The sequence below is a fragment of the Camelus ferus genome, chromosome 8 (genome assembly GCF_009834535.1).
Source record: "Camelus ferus isolate YT-003-E chromosome 8, BCGSAC_Cfer_1.0, whole genome shotgun sequence".
Taxonomy (NCBI): domain Eukaryota; kingdom Metazoa; phylum Chordata; class Mammalia; order Artiodactyla; family Camelidae; genus Camelus; species Camelus ferus.
Window position 1 is genome coordinate 5,263,949 of NC_045703.1, and position 19,663 is coordinate 5,283,611.

Sequence of the window (19,663 nt, forward strand, 5' to 3'; positions counted from 1 at the left end):
AATAAATAACAACAAATTAGGATATATTTCATTGAAGGTATACCCTTCATTATGAGTCTAACCTGAGGCCAGAATACTACTATAACATTACAGAGCCTGGAACTTTTGTTTCTCAGTTTAACACATTTTTATTTATACTGGCATTGCTTTGTTAATGACAGGCTAACTTTATTTTTAATGATTAGCTTTGGTAATAGAGATTTTAAAAGCAGGATTTCATCACTAATAAGTTAGTTCTTTTCAACTTTTGTTTTTCTAATATAAACATTTCTCACAATAAATTGAGCCTCTTCATTTTCTAATATTACCAGTAAGAATCAAGTGTAATTATATATCATGCTTAAACCTTTAATGTTTATTCAGTAAGCAACTTGATTAATTTTTTAACATTAAAAATCTTTAGAAACATCCCTACATCTTAAATTGATCACTGTACTTGGAATTGTTAAAGTATTCAATTTACAAATAAAATTTTCAAACCACATTCTTTAGAAGTATTATTATTATTTGTTAACATACATTCCTGTTATGAACTTTTCTGTTACTCTAGGGTTAGCCTTTTACTTACTTATCTTTATAAGTATAAAGTTATAATTGTCACGTTTGGAGTTCAACTTCAGAATTTATAAGCATATTAAAGCTTAAATGACTTGCCAAGCTTGTTAGTAAGAAAGAGTCTGTGTAAGCTGATCTCCACATGGGGGAGTCATTTATTCTTACATTTTATTGAAAGGCTTTGGTAATTATAGTCCGAAACCAAATAGAAAAAGTACTTTTGTTTAAAAAGAAGTACATTGATAAATACAAGTAATGTAGGCAGAACAATATATTATCAGTTCCACATTTGAAATAAAATACGCTTTTAAATTTAATTTTGTATCTGTCAAAGATTTGTTTTAAAATCTAGAGGAAAAAAAATCCCCTTGGTTTTACTTTAGAAAATGGCTGAATTACCAGGAGCTGAACATTTACATTTAAATAGTGTTTTCAGCTTTTTAAAAAGTTTTGGTGGGGAGGGTATAGCTCAAGTGGCAGAGGGCTTGCCTAGCATGCACGGGGTCCTGGATTCAATCCCCAGTATCTCCTCTAAAAAAACATAAATAAATAAACTTAATTACGCCCCCAAGAAAAAATTAAAATAAATAAATAAAAAGTTTTGCTCTCACTTTTTCAATTTCACTTTTAAATTCTTGACTCAAAGGTTAAAACTGTAGAGCCATAGAATCTTTTGTTTGTTTGTTTGTTTTTGGTAGGGGGAGGTAATTAGGTTTTTTCATTTATTTATTTTTAATGGAGGTCGTGGGTGTTGGACCCACAACCTTGTGCATGCTAAGCACGCCCGCTACCACTGAGCTGTACCAACCCCGCGGAACCATAAAATCTTAAGTTAGGGGTGACATGTTTTTGCTAGACCTTCAATTCTAGCTCTTAGAACTGAAGAGTAAGCTTCGCGGGTTTTAAGTGTTAACAACACTTTTACTAATACTAATCATAAAGTTCATTCAGGCTGAGGGGAAAAAAATGGGGTAGGATAGGACAGAAAGAATATCAGGGAATGGAGGAGGTGGCATGGAAGTTGAATAATAGAGGGAAAGTATTAATGATCAGAAAGGATAAGGAAGGGAGAAGGCAATGTTCTGCGCTTACAGAAGGCATAGAGATGATGGAGTGTGATATATTTGGGGAACCACAGGTAGATCAGAGTTGTAGACCTCAGCTCAAATTGCAGAGTGAGTGGGAAAAGATGAGGTGGGGAAGGTAGACAGGGGCCAAATTTGCATACACAATTAGAAATTTGAAAATTATTCCGAAGGCTTGGGGATGATTACAGATGCTCTAGGGGACAGTGACATCATCAAATTTCTGTTTTTTTTTTTTTTAAATGAAAAACAAAACCTTAAAAAAAAAGAGAAAAAAAAGAAAGACAAAACCAAATTCAGCTTGGAGTGTGAAGAATGGGTTGAAATGGGGCAATACTGGAATTAGGGCAACTGATAAATGATTGTGGCATTGGTCTGGGGAGCACGCAGGAGGGATTTTATAAGACAATGACAGTGAGGATGGAGAAAATGAGATAGCTTTTGAGGATGTAGAATTTCTAGAACATGGTAATTAACTGTTTGGGAAGGTGAAAAAAAAGAGGACAGAGGATGAGCCACTTACGTGGATGGGCTCCGGAATGGTGGATGGTGGTGTCATCCACCCTGTCTTCAACCTCATCACATCAATTCTATTTTCTGGTGATGATAATAGCCACTGCCTATTGAGTACTTTGTGTATTTGTATTGTGTTCTTGTGTATTTGAAGTGTGTTCTTTGTGCATCTCTCACTGTAACAGCCTTGTAAGATAGTTATTTCTGTTAATTCGTTGTGGAAACAGCTTTATTAATAAAAGCATCTGATATTTATCAGGTGCTTATAATATGCTCAGCACTGTTAAAAGTGCTTTATGTGTATTACCTTACTCTTAAACAGTCCTATGAGGTATAAATACCCCTTTCTACAGGTGAGGAAACTAAGGCATAAAGAGGTTAAGTAGCTTTCCTCCAAATTATATGGTTAATAAATGGTGGATTTGAACCCAAGCAGTCAATAAATTTCAAGCCTCAGCCTTTAACTATGACACTGTATTGCTTTAGAAATTAAATAACTGTCTAAGGGCTCAGAATTAGTAACTGGTGGACCCTCAGTTTAAATCGAGGCCTGTGTGATTGTATAACTGCTTGGCCTCTCGTTAACTAAGGTAGTGAATATGAACAAGGTAGCAAATACAAATTTAGTATGTTTTCCTCCATTTCATTTTTGTATGGTTAATACCTTATATTTTATTGCTAGTTTCACTGATTTATTTCACATAGAGATACATTTGATGTGCATGTAAACCCAAAAATACAAACTTGTCTATATAGATTATTAAAGTGAATTACTTGTTTGCATGTTCAGAAAAATATACCATGTGAGATCTTTTTATTACCCTGAAAACTTTTAAAACAGTTTAGATCTAAGGTTCTCCATACTGAGTGTATGTGTATATTATTAGATTGGGTTTTAAATTATCCTTACTATCTTCCTGTAGACATGGAGAACATATTTCCTCAGCATTTTAGTTGGTATATTCTAAAAACTCACTTTAAAAATCACCAAATCTATGAAATGATAACCTAAAGAATCAGTTTTTAATGACTGAATTTATTGCAAGGAAACTGAAGAAGTAGGATTTTTACCAGACTATCAATCTTTGTAACTGATTTGTGATCTTAAAAATAAGAATATACTGGTAAAGAATAAATTATATAAAAAGTATTACATTGTAAAAATGTGCCACTCCATTTTCTTATATTTACTTCTTCCTGCTGAAGAAAACAGGTATCCTTTGATCTTTCAGTGAATAAATTTTCAATGAGAATTCTAATGTACCAGAGCAATAATAACCAGGTGGATAAATAAGCCCAGGAAAGAAGCTTTTATTACTAAAGGATTTGTATTCAAACAGTGAATTCAATTATGCCAGTCATAATGCCATTTAAACTTTTAATTTAAAAATAAAAATAACTGTTCCAAACAGTTTTACAAATGTGTCCAAGTTTATCATTCTAATTAGGGGGAATAAGAACATCTTGTTTTCACCATTAAAAGTTAACTATTATAAAAATATATATGCTTTATTTAGATATCTTTCATGAAATCATGAAAAAAATTTTCAAGAAGAAAAATAGCTTCAAAGAAAAGTGTCAGTTTTCAAAACTACCACCATTCCTCATAAGCTAACATGATTTAGTACATTTAAAATGTAAAGAAATTGCCTTCATGTTATCTGTATATTTGGTTTCATCTGGAAGGATTGGCTCCTCCTGCAGTATTTTCTAGAAGTATACTGTCCAGGACATGTACACGTTGAGCATTTGGACTGTGGATCATCTGAATTGAAATGTGCTATAAGTGTAAATGCATACCAGCTACTAAAAACTTAATGTGGACAAAAAAGAAAAAAAAGACATAATTTAGGTTCAAAGCCTGAAAAAGGTTAAAATTTTAAGATTTCCAGACATGATATTATTCATTCCACACATTCAGAAGACTAGGAGATTCTTAAAGTGTTTCTGTAACTAGACATGTAGTTTAACTGGAACATAATGCCTGAAAATTGAATCTCAATCTTAGTGTTTTTTATTTTTTCCCTTTGCAGCTTTTTTTTTCTTATTTACCTTATATCAGTTATGAGGCGCAGCCTCTGAGCTAGAAAGAAGTTGCTAAGGCTCTTTTTTTAATTGTTGTTGTCTATGCTGAGTCTTTCTAAGTTGAAAACTTTTAAAATATTAACATGAATATTAACATAACTATTTTACCAGTACAGGTACTAACTCAGATTCTTTATATGGTTAATTCTCCAATTTAATTCTGTGGCATCTGGTATTATTTTATACTCTCAAAGAATTAACAGCAAAACTCAGGTGGGAGCAAATATTCCTCCTAGGATATGCCATCTATTGGGAATAAAAGATCCCCTACCCCCAAGTTATATCCTCTCTTTAAATACCTTAGAACAAAGTGGGATTTTAGATTTCATTTACATTTAATGTTTATTTGTGCAACTCTTTATGTCTGTGTTTTGTGGACTGATTGTCATCTACATGTCAACTGTTTTCTTAAAGTATTTACGATATTTGATATAGTTACCCAGGGGCATAAAGTATAGGGGTGAGTCACTTGGATGCTTTTGTAGGTAGTGGGAATGCAGCCAGTGTATTTCTGCACAGCATGAACTGTCAAAATGTTAGTGAATAATAATAGTGGATGTTCATAGTAATAATTGTATCAAGAACAGGTTAATATGTGTTATTCTGTTTGAAGATACGCTCTTTAAGGAGGTAGGGAAACATTTTAGAAGCAGTTGGATTTAGATTTTTTTTATTAAATAGTTAATTTTCAACTACCTGGAAAACTCTTATTTTACTAAACAATTCAGGAGAGTTTGTGATGGCTAGGATTTTATTGTCTTACTGAGAAATAATTTAGACCAAGATTCATCCACATTTAAATTAACTTAATATGGAGACTGGTATCTGAAGTTGCAGATTTTCACAAATTGATACTCAGTAACTATGGGCCAGAGTTGCAGAAAAAATGTGGGAAATAATTAATATTAGAGGGGATGTTAGTATATTTATGAAAATTAATTTTTAAAAGTAGAATGTATAAGGAAATAATAGGAATTAATTGATAGAAAAGAAAATGTGTACTGTTCTGATAAATTTGGAATGCAGTGGCAAATGAAAATAGGTAAAGTATACTTGAACAGTTCATGCTTCCTAATTTGAGGCCTTGAACAATGACTGTTGAATTGTTCCTTAAGTTTACGAAAGCAAAACCTCTTGGGAAAAAGCTATTCCCGTTAAGGGAAGATAGGATCTCATATAGCACTTAAAATACATAGATAGTGAGTGAATGGGGCAGAAAAATTTTATTATGTTCAGTAAGCAGTTTTAGTTAGAGCAGACATCAGTTAAAAGAGAAGCATGTGCTAATGCTGATTGCCACTTGGTTGCCACTTGGAAGTGTGTTGTATGTTAGTGGGTTGGACCCTGAAAATTTTGTTTATGTTTCTGTTTGGTTGTTTGGGAAGCATTTCTGTTTCCCTCTCTCTAATAACTACCTGAGTGTAACTTGTAGAAACTAATTAAATCCTACACAGTGGGGAAACCTTTGGGTGCAGGGAGTGGGATTTAGGGTGGGAATAGATTGAATAGCAGAGCCGGCAGCTTTCCCTGGGCCAGGTTGCACAAGGAAGAGCCGTGAGGGGTGTGGGGAAAGCTGTGAGCAATCCTTTGTGACCCTTCTGTAGCTCTGAGATGTATGGAGAATTCATAGCCAGAGTCATATATAATTTGCTGGCTCAGTGCCTGTGGTTTTTTGGGGTGAATAGAGCATCAGATTAGTGCCAAAAAAAAAAACCAAAGGAAGAGACCTAAAACAGACTTTCTCCTTCTATGTTGAAAGCATTCATTCCTGGGAGATGAGAACTATATACAGCATATTGCTTTTAATTCTTGAAGTTCCACTCAGATGGACTTTAAAATATATGAATGGTAACAATGGATAGAGTTTATGTACAGAAATATATGGTAATTCATTCTGATCTGAGCTAAAATACATTTTTAGTCCTAGTTAAATTTCTCATGACACTATTTTCAATGATGATGGTGTGTATTTTAAAATAAAATGTGTGAAAGTAGCTTACCTTAACTCAGAATCAAATAGGCTACACTTAAATGAACCATTTTATCTAGTTCTAAGTGTGTTTTAAATGACTTTGTTGAATGTATACATTCATCACATATTTGTTGAACAGTTAGAAAGTGGAAGCCATTTTTTAAGAGCTGAACATATATACTGGTAAACAAAACAGCCCCTGCTTGCAGAGAGATTACAATCTAATGAGACGTTTCAGTCACAGATAGCAGGAAGCACACAGACACTGAGGCCTGAAAAAGCTTGTGTTTGGGGAGAGAGAGTGAGGGAGCCGGGCGGGGAAGAGTGGCAGGACATGAGATGAGAGAGCAGGGGAGAGGCGGGGTCATTTAGGGCCTTATGGACCAGGAAAGAAATTTGAACTTTACTCCAGATGTCATGGGAAGTCATTGTAAGGTTTTGAGAAGCAGGGTTATGTGATCTGAATTATATAATTTTAAAAAGTATTTTTTTAAAAAAGTCACTGGTGTGGAGAAGCAGCAGTACAGAGGCAAAAATGGCAGCAGCACCACCAGCTGTTGCAGTAATCCAGGTGAGAGAAGCTGGTGGCCTGGACCGAGGTGCTACAAGTAGAGGTGGTGAGACAAGGTCCGACTGAGAATACTTTTTGAAGGTATGTCTGATAGCACTGGCTGATAGAGGGTGTGAGAGAAACCTGGTTGATTGATTCCTAGGATTTTGGCTTAAACAGCTTAGGAATGGTAGATTACTGGTTTGCTGAGATGGATGAATATTGGTGCCAAATTAATGCTGAACCTTTACCTCTTAAATAAGAAATGATCATATCAACAGTGTTTTAAGTACATGAAATTTTTAAAAATCATCACAGAAACTTTCTTTTTTTTTGACAGGCGGAATACGTCCAGCTTGTTACGGAACTTCGAATGACAAGAGCCATTCAGCCTCAGATCAATGCTTTTTTACAGGGCTTTCATATGTTCATTCCACCCTCCCTTATACAACTTTTTGATGAATATGAATTGGTAAGGAAAGACATCAGTTCTTTTGTTGTTACACAACACAGCAACACAAAACTCCAGTTGATGTAATTCAGAAATAATTTTGGAGCACAGTGATGAATGGAATGATGTAAGACATTATGGTTTAATAGTCACATTTAGAGAGTTGTTATAAGATTTGTGATCGTGCTTCTGTTAAGCTTAATAACCAGATTAACAGTTTTTTAATGTGAAATGGAGTGAGGTGGTGACAAACAAAAATGGAATGTATTTCCAAAGTATTCTCTATGGGAGATATTGAAGCCAGTCTTCCCCAAAGCAATATTCACATAATTTCTGAATTTTTTGTTTGGCCAAATGAGGTAAAGGATACTGATACTAACTTTATGTATTTCTGAAAAGAAAAATTGATTGAGGGGTTTTCTTGTATTTGTTATCTTCTCCAGCTTATAATTCATCATGTATTATGCTTTTATAATTTTCCATTTTAAACTATATGGAGTCCACTGTCTTTGTTGGCCCCTCGTCTCTAAGGAATGGTTTGTTTTGCTTCTTCAGTTTGCCTGTTACTATGATCTAACAGGGTTTCTAATTTTATATAATTTATGCCTGCATTTACCCCCTTTCCTTTTTCCTCTTTTATTTTTGTTAGTAAATTATTTTCAAACTCTTTGAATTGTCTAATTTCTTAAAAAAAAAAAACCACACAGTATTTTAAATGAGTGTAACTGCTTTCTTATTTAAAAAATTACAATTTGGAGTAAGAAATTTTAGTATCCTTTGTTTTTTATTCTGTCTCATAAAATTAGTTTCACCCTATGCCTTTCATTTTAATGTATTAATAAGTATATCGGTGTGTACTGTTAATTTTACATATACCAGTATTTTAATTCATCACTTATATAGTATATCTTAGTATAGTAGTGGACAAAATTTGCTAATTAATTTTTAAGTCCATTGTGACTTAGTTTCATTAAGTGTCAGTTTTGAGTATTTTGGTTGTGTTTTTTAGGTTTATTATTGGTTTCATTTAGCATAGACTTCTCTAGTTTTTGCATGACCATGAAAGTTATTATTTGAGCATTTGAAAGTAGAGGAGTATGTATGAACTGTTAAACAGAATATTACATTATTTTCTGGACCTATGTATAAAAAACAAGTAACAACACAAATAATTGACAAAAACTTCACCTCATAACTTACTGATACTGATAAGGTTTATGAAACTTTATTGAATTACAGAATGCGTAGAGAAAAGTACATGCATCATAAATGTGTAAATTGATGAATTTTCACAAACTAAATACACCTATGAAACAGCACCCAGATTAAGAAACTGAGAAATTGTAGCATCCGGATCCCACTCACGTCCTCTTCCAGTCACTCCCACCCCTCATGGGTAACCACTCTCCTGACTTAATATAGATTAGGTTACCTGTTTTTAAACCTAATGCAGATGAAATAATCACCTAGAATATATCTAAATTCTTTAGCACAACTTTTTGTTTGTGAGAAACATACGTATTGTTACATGCAGTTGTAATGTGTTCATTTTCATTGTAGTACCTCATTTTGTGTCAATATACTTTATTTTTGTCTTTTCTACTCTTGATGAGTGTTTGGTGGGTACTTTACGGTTTCGGGCTTTTTGAAACAGTGCTGCTACAAACACTTTAGTACATGTCTTTAGGGGAACATATGTATGCATTCTGTAGATTATTTACCTTGGAGGGGAATTGCTGGGATACAGGGTGTGCATTTATACCCTTAGGGTAGATACTAGCAAATAGTTTTCCAAAGCGGTGTGTCAGTTTACACTCCCACCAACAGATATGAGAGTTCTCTGTATTCCACATCCTTCCCAGCATTTGATACTTCCTGTCTTTTTTATTTTTATCATTCTGGTGGAATAGTAGTGGTATTTCCTGGAGATTTTTAACTTACATTTCCCTGATGATCAGTGAGGTTGAGCATGCATTTTATATGGTTATTGGCCATTTGTATACTCTGTTTTTGAAGTGTTTGTTCAAGTGATTTGTCCATTTTTCTGTTGTGTTTTCTGTTTTTTTTTTTTAACTGATTTGTTGGAATCTATATATTCTGCATAGGAGTCTTTCTTAGGTATATGTATTGTGAATATCTTCTCCCACTCTGGTATTAATAAAAGTTTTTAGTTTTAACACAGCTCAGTTTATCACTTTTTTCTCTCTCTCTTTCTCTCTCTCTCTCTTTTTTTTTTTTTTTAATGAATGGAGCTTTTTCAGTCCTGTTTAAAAAATTATTTCTTATTCCAAGATCATGAAAGTATTTTCCTGTGTTTTCTTCTAAAAGCTTTATTCCTTTGTTTTTTCATATTTAGGTCTACTCCTAGTAAGTTGGGTTTTTTTTGGGGGGGGTGGTAATTAGGCTTATTTATTTGTTTAGTTTTTGGAGGGGGTACTGGGGATTGAACCCAGGACCCAGTGCATGCTAAGCATGTACTCTTCCACTTGAGCTATACATACCTCTCTCCTGCTCCTAGTAAGTTGTTAGTTGTGGTTCTTATTAAGTCAGGATTCCTAGTCTGTCTTAGACTCTGGCTTTACTAAGTTGAGCTGATTCAGACGGTCGGATTGTTTGGGAAGAGCAGTGTTGTAGGCCTAACGCTGATTTATGCAGTGATGATAATTACTATTATTAAACATTTAGTATTTGCCAGGTACTTCATGTGTATTAACTTTCAAAACCTTCACATCAGACCCCTGAAGTAGGTATTATTATTCCCATTTTACAGATGAGAAAAACCAGGCTAAAGAAGATATGAAACTTGCTCATGTTCATAGAGTATGTGTTACAGCCAGACTGTGAGCCCGTGTTCTCTGACCCACAGCCCAGTCTCTCTTCATCAGTATTGCCAAACTGCCTCTCAGTGGCATGAGTTATAAATAGGACTTGGTTTGGGAACCTTTTGTGTGACTTTGTGTCTTCCATAGGAAGGGGCTCTGGTAGGTTAGGATAGGAAACTTTAAAAAAGTTGGCCCAAACATCTAAGCTAGATGTTCATTAGAGTTAAAGGATACAGGTTAGATTAGATTCTAGAGTTTTAGTGAAAAGAAGATACGTAGTAGTGTCAGTGTCCTGACCTGGAGATTTATTCATCCATGTGGACAGAATGTAATCTCAAGTCAAGAGGTGATCTTCAGGTTCAAAAATGGTGACAACATTGTTGTCATTACTATGTCTATAATGTTATTACAATTGAGAGGTTCCTCATGTCTGAGGGACTGTCCGGCCATATTGTGCTGCTTATGAATTTATCCATGGTGGTGCCAGAATATTAGACTGAGCTGTGTGAATACTAGGTAAGCTCACAGATCTGAATGCCTGCATGACTCAGTTTCTGACTATTAGTGTATGGGTTGTATATGTTGCACCCAGTTCCAACAGACCAATTCAGTTATTCTGTCATACTTTAATAATAAATTATTGACTGGGACTCAGAAACTTTTAGTTACATGTACTTTTTATTGTGGAATTCCCATTTCATCCATTTGTTTTCATTTAATTAATTTTTTTCCCCAAGTATTATGTGGGATACTAAAGATCTTTTTCCTCTTCACTAAATTGTAACATATGATGTTCATGAAATGCTTCAAATTTCTTGAGAGAATATAGTCTTAGTTATTTTTATTAATAATTAACAATGAAAGCATGCTTAATATTATTAAAGGCTTATCTTCATCCTGGAAGGAAAGAGGATTAAACTCATGAGTTGTAAGAACATGTAACAATCATCTACATTCCTTTTTGGCAGATTTGTATCAGGGTCCTGCCAGGGAACAGAATTTCCCTGGATGGTTCAAATAAAGAAACTTTAATGAAGGAACTTACAGATGCCTGCGCAGGTTAAGAATATTAACAAGATACGGTGAGGCATCCCGAGACTAGCAACGGCGGAAAGCCTTTGTCACCCCTAGGATTGAAGACAAGTGGAGGAATTATTGTGAGGAGTCCTGTGAGAGCCTAAACCACACAGAAGGGGACACCAGGTGGTAGCTATAGTTGAAGAGACATGACCACTGCAAAGATGTACTGAAGCAGGAGGAGAGCAGAAAATACTTGTACCTGCAGACTCCTACCTGTTTCCCAGTGATGGAACCCAACCTGTAGCCAGCAGGCAAGAGAGCCTGTCTGCAGGGATCAGCCTCCTGGGGCACAGAATGTGCAAAGAGAGGTGGAGAATGTATTTGGGTGTGGTAAATGGACACTAACCAGAATGCCTTCATCTAGCAGAAGTTTTTTATAGTACTGTGGCAAAGAGGACTAAAACACACCCTAGACCAGGGGTTCCCAAACTCTTTGGTCTTAGGACCACTTACACGGAAAGAGTTTTTGTTTATGTGGACTATAGTAATTGGTATTTATTATGTTTGAAATTCAAACAAATGTAAAATATTTTATTAATTCATATACAAATAATGCATTACATTTTAACAAACATTTTAAAATGAAAACTACATTTTGCAGAATAAAATTAAAATAGTGGGAAGAGTGGTATTGTTTTACATGTTCGCAAGTTTCTTTAATGTCTGGCTTAAAAGAGGAAACTGGGTTCTCATACCTGCTTCTGCTTATAATCTATTATGATATGTGGTTTGGTTGAACAATATAGAGAAAATCCAGCCTCAGATAAGTTCTAAAAGGGAGAACCTTGCAGACTCCTTGAATAGATCTCAGAAACACCCAAGAGTTCTCAGACACCAGCTTATCTTAACCTTCACTTATCTTTTCAGAGCATACTCTATAGTAGTCAGGTATATACTATGAGCAGTTGCTGTAGAAATGATTTTGAACCACATTGTATCTATCTCTGTAATAACAAATCCTGCTGTTCTGATTTGTCAGTGTTAAGCGTAGGCTAGTTATTGCCTCACTTTACTGTGTAAACACATCCAACTGTGAAATACGGGTTGACTCAGAGACGTGGACAAGCTTTTTTCATGTCCTCGTTTCTCTTGGGAAACATAGTGGTAAATACTTTTGCCATTCTTAATTTCATCCTTAGTTATTTGATATTTTGTTTCTTTGATGGTCTTCCTGGAAAAAAAAGGATACCAAAAGTCATTTTTAGGAAAATTGCATTTTTTTCTCACCGTGGGGCAAGTTGACTTTAAAGGATTAAAATTATTCCAGAATAGAGTTCTTCAAAGGCCTGAATCTGTTTTGTATTTTTTAAAATAATAACTATTTTTATTATTATAACTCCTTTTTTTCTAGTGATTAGGGTTTCTTGATCTTTTCCTTTGCCTAACCCAGACTTGTCTAAGTCTTCGTTGTCACTTTCATATTAAGAGTACAGTCTCTTTATAGAGTTTAACAAATTCATAAAATAAAAATAAATATAAACCAAAGATAATAATATTCATAAAACTGTTGCACATGTAAAGTGTTGTAGCATATGTATTTATATATAAATGTAAACTATTATCTCTCATAATTAAATTGTGTCAGTGCACAGATGTCTCCACATCTCACAATATTTGAGCTTATCAGTATCAAGGGTTCTCTCGCATGTAGTGCTTGTTGTTGGTGACATGCAGACACTGTCACAAAAATAAATCAGTTTTACGTGGGATTAGTTTCTAATTAAAGCAGGTTTTCTATTTAAATGTAATCGCTTTTTTTCCCAAAGAAGATTAATGAAATATTTTTCTTCTTCCCCAAAGGAGCTGCTGCTTTCTGGCATGCCAGAAATTGATGTGAGTGATTGGTTAAAAAATACAGAATACACAAGTGGCTATGAAAGAGAAGATCCAGTTATTCAGGTAAAAAAAAAATCTCTCTAGAGCTTAGAATGAAGTTAAATTTTGCCATTTAATCTTGTAAGCTTTTCAGCACTATTGGATGAAAACCTACATTAATTAACAAAGTAAAGTTTTCCCTTAAATTCTTCTCATGGGAATTGCATATGAAAGCTTTGTATGAAATCATTTTTGATAAATGAGTTTCATAGAATAAAATATGCTTTATGAATATTGCACACTTCTCTAGTATTAAGAAGCCTACAGTTGCTCTGAAATATGAGCAAAGTTTTTTCGTTGTTTTTTCTTAGTGGTTCTGGGAGGTTGTGGAAGATATTACTCCAGAGGAGAGAGTTCTTCTCCTGCAGTTTGTTACTGGCAGGTAAGAAGTGTTTTCATGATAATGTGGAAAGAATTTAATGTATTCCATTTTTAATGGCTTAGAGATAAACAACTCAAAATGAATTATTACTCTAAATTGTCAGTTTCTCCCTTTCCTTTCCCCTTTTTAAGGTATTAAACAAAGATTTATTTAGGCATTAAAGTTAAAACATATATAGTAGTGCTCAATAAATGTTTATTTAAGGTACAAAAAAATGAACTGTCCCAATCAGGAGTATCAGCAAAATATTTTATAATTTGGTAGTCTTTTCATTCTGCGGGTAAGTCAGTGGTAATAGCCAATATTTGTATAATACTGGGACAACATGCGTGCTCATGCGCACACACGCATGCACGCACACACACACAGCATATAATACCCATACACAGCAGTTTTTCTCCAGTTCTTATCAAACTTTAAAGTCTCAAGATTCATGGCCTAAAAAATATTTTGTGATACTTCACTTTGAAAAATCTACTTTTGGAACCAATTAAATATCATAGATATTAGAAAACTAAATGATTTAAACCTCTTTTAACTTACAGTTCAGAAAGATAAAAGAAAAAATCTGAAAATTTCATCTGTGTCCTATTAATGAAAATGTAGTTCAGTTGTTCCATTATGTAAATGTACATTGTTCTTCTAAGAAAGTTGGAATTAAAAGAAATAAGAACCATCACCTGCCAGCAGTAACCACTATAAATAAATTGATATATTCTTTATTTTTTTCTGCCTATTTTAAAAACATGATTGTGACTGTATATCTATATATTATATATATATAATTCACTGTTTTGTTTTTAAAGTAGTTCATAACCATTATAGAAAATTTGGAAAATGGAAAATATAGACAGAAGAAAATGAAAATCTCATTAAGTAATTACATTGTTTAGAGATAACACTTCATATTTTGTTGTATTTTCTTAGTTTTTAAATTATATAATTAGAAAAATATTTAGAGTTGTACTACACATCTAATTTTAAAGAATAAGTAAAACATGAATATTTATAGATTGTAGACTAAAGATTTGAAACAGAACCTTTTTTTTACTTTTGTGTTTTTGTTTTTTTGGTTTCTTAGTGCCAAGAAATACCTCGAGATTTGAGTAATTTAATTAAAAGTTATACAAAAATTATATTTTCTATGTAGGATGGTTAGACAATTCAAATTTTTTTAAAAAGTCACCTCTAATCTTAGTCTCTGAAGACAATCACTGTTAACACTTTGGTTATTCTCCCAGAATTTTCTCCCATACATAAATTTTTATTTTAAAAACTTTGTTCCTATTTTATAACTTTTGAATTTAGTAATATATAATTAAAAATTGTTCCATTTATAAATCTAATTTTTACATGGCTGTCTATTCTTCAATTTATGGACCTCCCTTAACTTATATTGTCCTATATTGATAAATTATCTTGTTTATGAATAATGCTGAACAAATAAGAAATTCTTGTGCTTATATGTTTGGAGGCCAGTATGATTATTTATAAATACAAGATAAATATAATATATAGGATAAAAATATGGGACAAATTCTTAGAAATGAAATTTTTGGATTAAAAAAGTCTATAACTTTTTCTAACTTTGATACATATTATTCCTTTAACCTTCGGAAAGGTATCAGATTCACATCAGGGAATGAGAGGGCCTCTTCCTTTTATTCTACAGAATGTAATCATTTTTCTTTATTTTTTAATTTTTATTAACATATAGACGGTTTACAATGTGTCAGTTTCTGGTGTACAGTATAACAGTTCAGTCATACATATACATACGTTTATTTTCATATTCATTATAGATTACTACAAGATATTCAATATAGTTCCCTGTGCAATATACTATAAACTTGTTTTTCTATTTTATAAATTATAATTAGTATCTGCAAATCTTGAACTCCCAATTTATCCCTTCCCACCCCCTTTGCCCCATGGTAACCGTAAGTTTGTTCTCTATGTCTATGAGTCTGTTTCTGTTTTATAAATAAGTTCATCATTTTTTTAGATTCCACATGTAAGTGATATCATATGGTATTTTTCTTTCTCTTTCTGGCTTACTTCACTTAGAATGACAATCGCCAGGTGCATCCATGTTGCTGCAAATGGCATTATTCTTTTTTATGGCTGAGTAGTATTCCATTGCACAATATACCACAACTTCTTTATCCAGTCATCTGTAGATGGACATTTAGGTCGTTTCCATGTCTTGGCTGTTGTAAATAGTGCTGCTATAAACATCGGGGTTCATGTATCTTTTTTGAGTTAAAGTTCCCTCTGGGTATGTGCCCAGGAGTGGGATTGCTGGATCTATTTTTAGTCTTTTGAGAAATCTCCATACTGTTTTCCGTAACGGCTGTACCAAACTACATTCTCACCAACAGTGTAGGAGGGTTCCCTTTTCTCTATACCTTCTCCAGCATTTATCATTTGTGGAATTTTGAATGATGGCCATTCTGACTGGTGTGTGGTGATACCTCATTATAGTTTTGATTTCCATTTCTCTGATAATTAGCGATATTGAGCATTTTTTCATGTGCCTATTGGCCATTGGTATATCTCCATTGGAGAATTGTTTGTTTAGGTCTTCTGCCCATTTTTGGATTGCGTTTTTTTTTTTTCCTTATTAAATTATTTGAGCTGTTTATATATTCTGGAAATTAAGCCCATGTCAGTCTCATTACTTGCAAATATTTTCTCCCATTCCATAGGCTGTCAAATTTTGTTTTGCTTATGGTTTCTTTTGCTGTGCAAAAGCTTACAAGATTTATTAGGTCCTGTTTGTTTATTTTTGCTTTTATTTCTGTTGCCTGGGTAGACTGCCCTAGGAGAACATTTAAGATTTATGTCAGATAATGTTTTGCCTATGTTTTTTCCTAAGAGGTTTATGGTATGTTGTCTTATGTTTGAGCCTTTAAGCCATTTTGAGTTTATTTTTGTGTATGGTGTGAGGGAGTGTTCTAACTTCATTGATTTACACTCCAGTGTCCAACACCGTTTGCTGAAGAGACTTCATTTTTATTTTCATACAGTCTCTTATTTGTATACTTATTTTGTGTGGTGTGGCTCTCCTGTCTTTATTTTTTGTGTATTATTCTACCATCATTTTCAAAAATTCAGTTTTAAATGTTCTTTATATAGAGAGACATTAACTCTGCAAATACTTTTCTCAGTTTATTGTTTATCTTTTAATTTTATTAAGTTAAATCTACAGATTTTCATGTAATTTAAATTACAAATTTAATTTATAAAAATTATGTAACGGAAGTTTTATAATTATGTTGCAAGTTGATTATCAGTACTTTCCTAAATGGCTTTTATAAATTCTTTCCTACTTCCAAGATTTTATATATATATGTTTATCTACATTTTTTTTCTGTAACTTTTATATACTTTCTATTTTCATGTGCCAAATTTTAAGCCATCTGGACTTTATTTTGGTTTATGTTGTAAGGTAGGGTTCTCTTTTTTTCTAAATGATTTATATCTAAATACCATTTAATAAATTATTTTATCTTCCCCATGATTTGGTTGGTATGACTGGAACTTCTGACTTTGTTCACCTTCCTGTGGTCTCATTATGTTAGGTGACATTAAAAAAAAAAATCTGATATTGTGAATTTCTGGAAAGAGAAGTGTAAAGAATTTTCTAGTTTTTCCACTGTGAAAAACAGAACAAAAACCCTTTGACTCTAGATATTTTTCACAAACAGGGAAATCATTTAGATTACATGTAGGAGCCTCTGTTGCTTGAGTTAATCAAGCAGACCATTTATTTATTTATTCAGCAGATTGATGAATGTCTACTAGAGGCCAGTCATTTTGCTAATTTGAAATGTATCTATTACAGAGATTTTCCATGCATGATTACAATTTACTGAGGTATGAACTCTTAGTTCCAGGGTCCCACATGGTGGATTTGCTAACATCATGGGTGGAAGTGGACTGCAAAACTTTACAATTGCTGCCGTGCCATATACTCCAAACCTTCTACCAACTTCAAGCACATGGTATGTTCAGCTGGTTTATTTAAATGCATTGAAAATTATTCTGATGGATTTTGAATGATCAAAGGTTAACTACTATATTGCTTCATTTAGAGGAAAATCTCAACAGTGATCTCTATTCAGCATTTGTAAGTGCTGCTAAATAAGTAGCTACATACTTCTTGCCTTCCCCTCTTTTGGTAGGGAAAATGTTTGAGGAAACTACCTACTTATACTTTAATTGAATATATGTAGTTCAAGAATCACTCAAGTTACACTGTCATAGTATCACTGAGTTACACCATCACTTCAAACTAAATTGTCCTATTGCTTATTTATTTTAGACTGAAAGGAACTTATTTTCTTCCACTACATTTGCATGCTAAAGGAAACTGCAATGCAGCAGGTTTTTTGTTTTTTCCTTTTTTAATATTGCTTCAGGGTTTTCCAATTTGAATGCAAATTTCAGAGAGTGGTTTTATGTTCATTTTGAGTAGTGTTTTCACAACTAGACAAAACAATAAAAAATTTCATGGATTTCCTCTTTAATAGTGATGTATTTTTCTTTTAAAGCATCAACATGCTCAAGTTACCTGAATACCCAAGTAAAGAAATACTCAAGGACAGGCTTCTTGTGGCACTGCATTGTGGCAGCTATGGTTACACAATGGCATAATGAAGTCTGGAAAACTCATCTGACTGCTGATGTGCAATTCAGAGTGGCAGAAGTAATTTAGGAAACTGTCAACAGAAAAGTAACCTAAATGCAGCCCATAGGCAGGACTGATGTTTCAAATTCAGAAAGGATCAGGTTTTCTTTTCCTCCTCTCTCTTTTCCTTTTTAAATTTTCTCAGTTTGTGATACAACAAATAGAAAATATAAAATCACAGTGGTCTTCATTTAAAAAATGCTAATTGAAAGTAGTAGAAACTGACCTTTTTTGTATTCCTTTCATCTTACCAAAAATTGTGTTAAGGTAAAGTCTTGCTCTACATTCCACATCTGCTATGTAACTGTCCTGTTAAAAAGGTGTTGTCTTTTTATTTTCTATATAGTAAATTATATTAGGACATCCAGGATGGTATGTCCTGGTGCATGTAAAGTGCCATTTATATTTTGGAAAACTATTGTATAGAATGGATTAATTGACGTTGTGTATAAAGCCAGAAATACGTATTTTCCCGTATTGAATCTATATTGCAATGATTTTTTTTAGCTTTTAAATATTTTATTATGTAAAGTTTAGACTGGTGTGACTAATAAACAACTCACGGAATGACACCTAATTTATATATGAAAGCTTATGCTATATTGTATGAATTATTTGCATCTTTCAGTGGTCAGTTTTTCATATGCATATATTGTCAGAGTTTTTTTATGCTTTATTTTAATTTATATTTTAGATAAAATTAAAATACGATATTTTACAATATTTGTTTTCATTACTTTTATTTTATCTCTCAGCTCTGATGACAAATTTTGTTTAGACTTAAATCTAATGGCACATTTGAAGACATAATCCAATGTGCAAATTACAATTTAAGTATGTAATTTTTTCTTAAATTTGCTTTTTATGATTCAAGTGCTGAGTTCAAGTGATATATACCTAATACAGAGCATTGGGTTTTTAAATTTTAGGATAGTCTAACCAGTTTTCTTTGGAAAAGACACACTTGAGTAGTTACAGCATACCTTTTAGAGGACATATGAACACTCACACATTTAGGGAACTAATGGAGGAATTTGTAATGTTTAGGACCTTGCCTCTAGAAACTAAAAATAGACCATTCAGTGGCATCATTATTGGTAAAATGACTCTTACATACATATGTATTTTCCCATATGAACAGCCAGTATATTTGTCACTGACAAATGTAGACAGTGTATTTGTCAGTATAGACAAGTATGTGTTGTATATTATATGTATATAGGCATATACATTGAAAGCTTGGCTAAATTATAAAACTTCTTTAACACATTTTTTTTTGGTCCTCTTTTGTTACTGTGGTTTTTTTAATATTAAAATGTCTCAACATACTGCATTAAAAACTAGGAAATTTTGAAAAATTACTGTTCTAAAATTAGGATTCAGATGCTTTATTTACAATAAATGAAGCTAATTTTAAGAATGTTAATTTTAAAAATTTAATTGTACAAGAGGTCACTACCTTCTGACTTCAAATAGGTAGGTAACTGTCTTATTCAATATTACATTGCTTACAATTTTAATGTTTGCAAATATTTATTTATGTTTATAATCATACATTGCCTCTGTCAGAGTGGTCATTTTGCAAGTATTTATGTAGAAG

The 19,663-nt window shown here is 32.9% G+C and overlaps 1 protein-coding gene across 1 annotated transcript in view; it reads left to right on the forward strand.

Annotated features, from left to right (window-relative positions):
- HACE1 (HECT domain and ankyrin repeat containing E3 ubiquitin protein ligase 1) overlaps nucleotides 1-19,333 on the forward strand; it is a 90,611-nt gene extending 71,278 nt beyond the window's left edge. The window contains 5 exon segments of the mRNA XM_032484430.1: nucleotides 7,101-7,232; nucleotides 12,914-13,012; nucleotides 13,300-13,370; nucleotides 17,264-17,377; nucleotides 17,927-19,333. Coding sequence (XP_032340321.1) covers nucleotides 7,101-7,232; nucleotides 12,914-13,012; nucleotides 13,300-13,370; nucleotides 17,264-17,377; nucleotides 17,927-18,029 — 519 coding nt within the window. The 3' untranslated portion in view covers nucleotides 18,030-19,333.
- The last annotated feature ends 330 nt before the right edge of the window (nucleotides 19,334-19,663 follow it).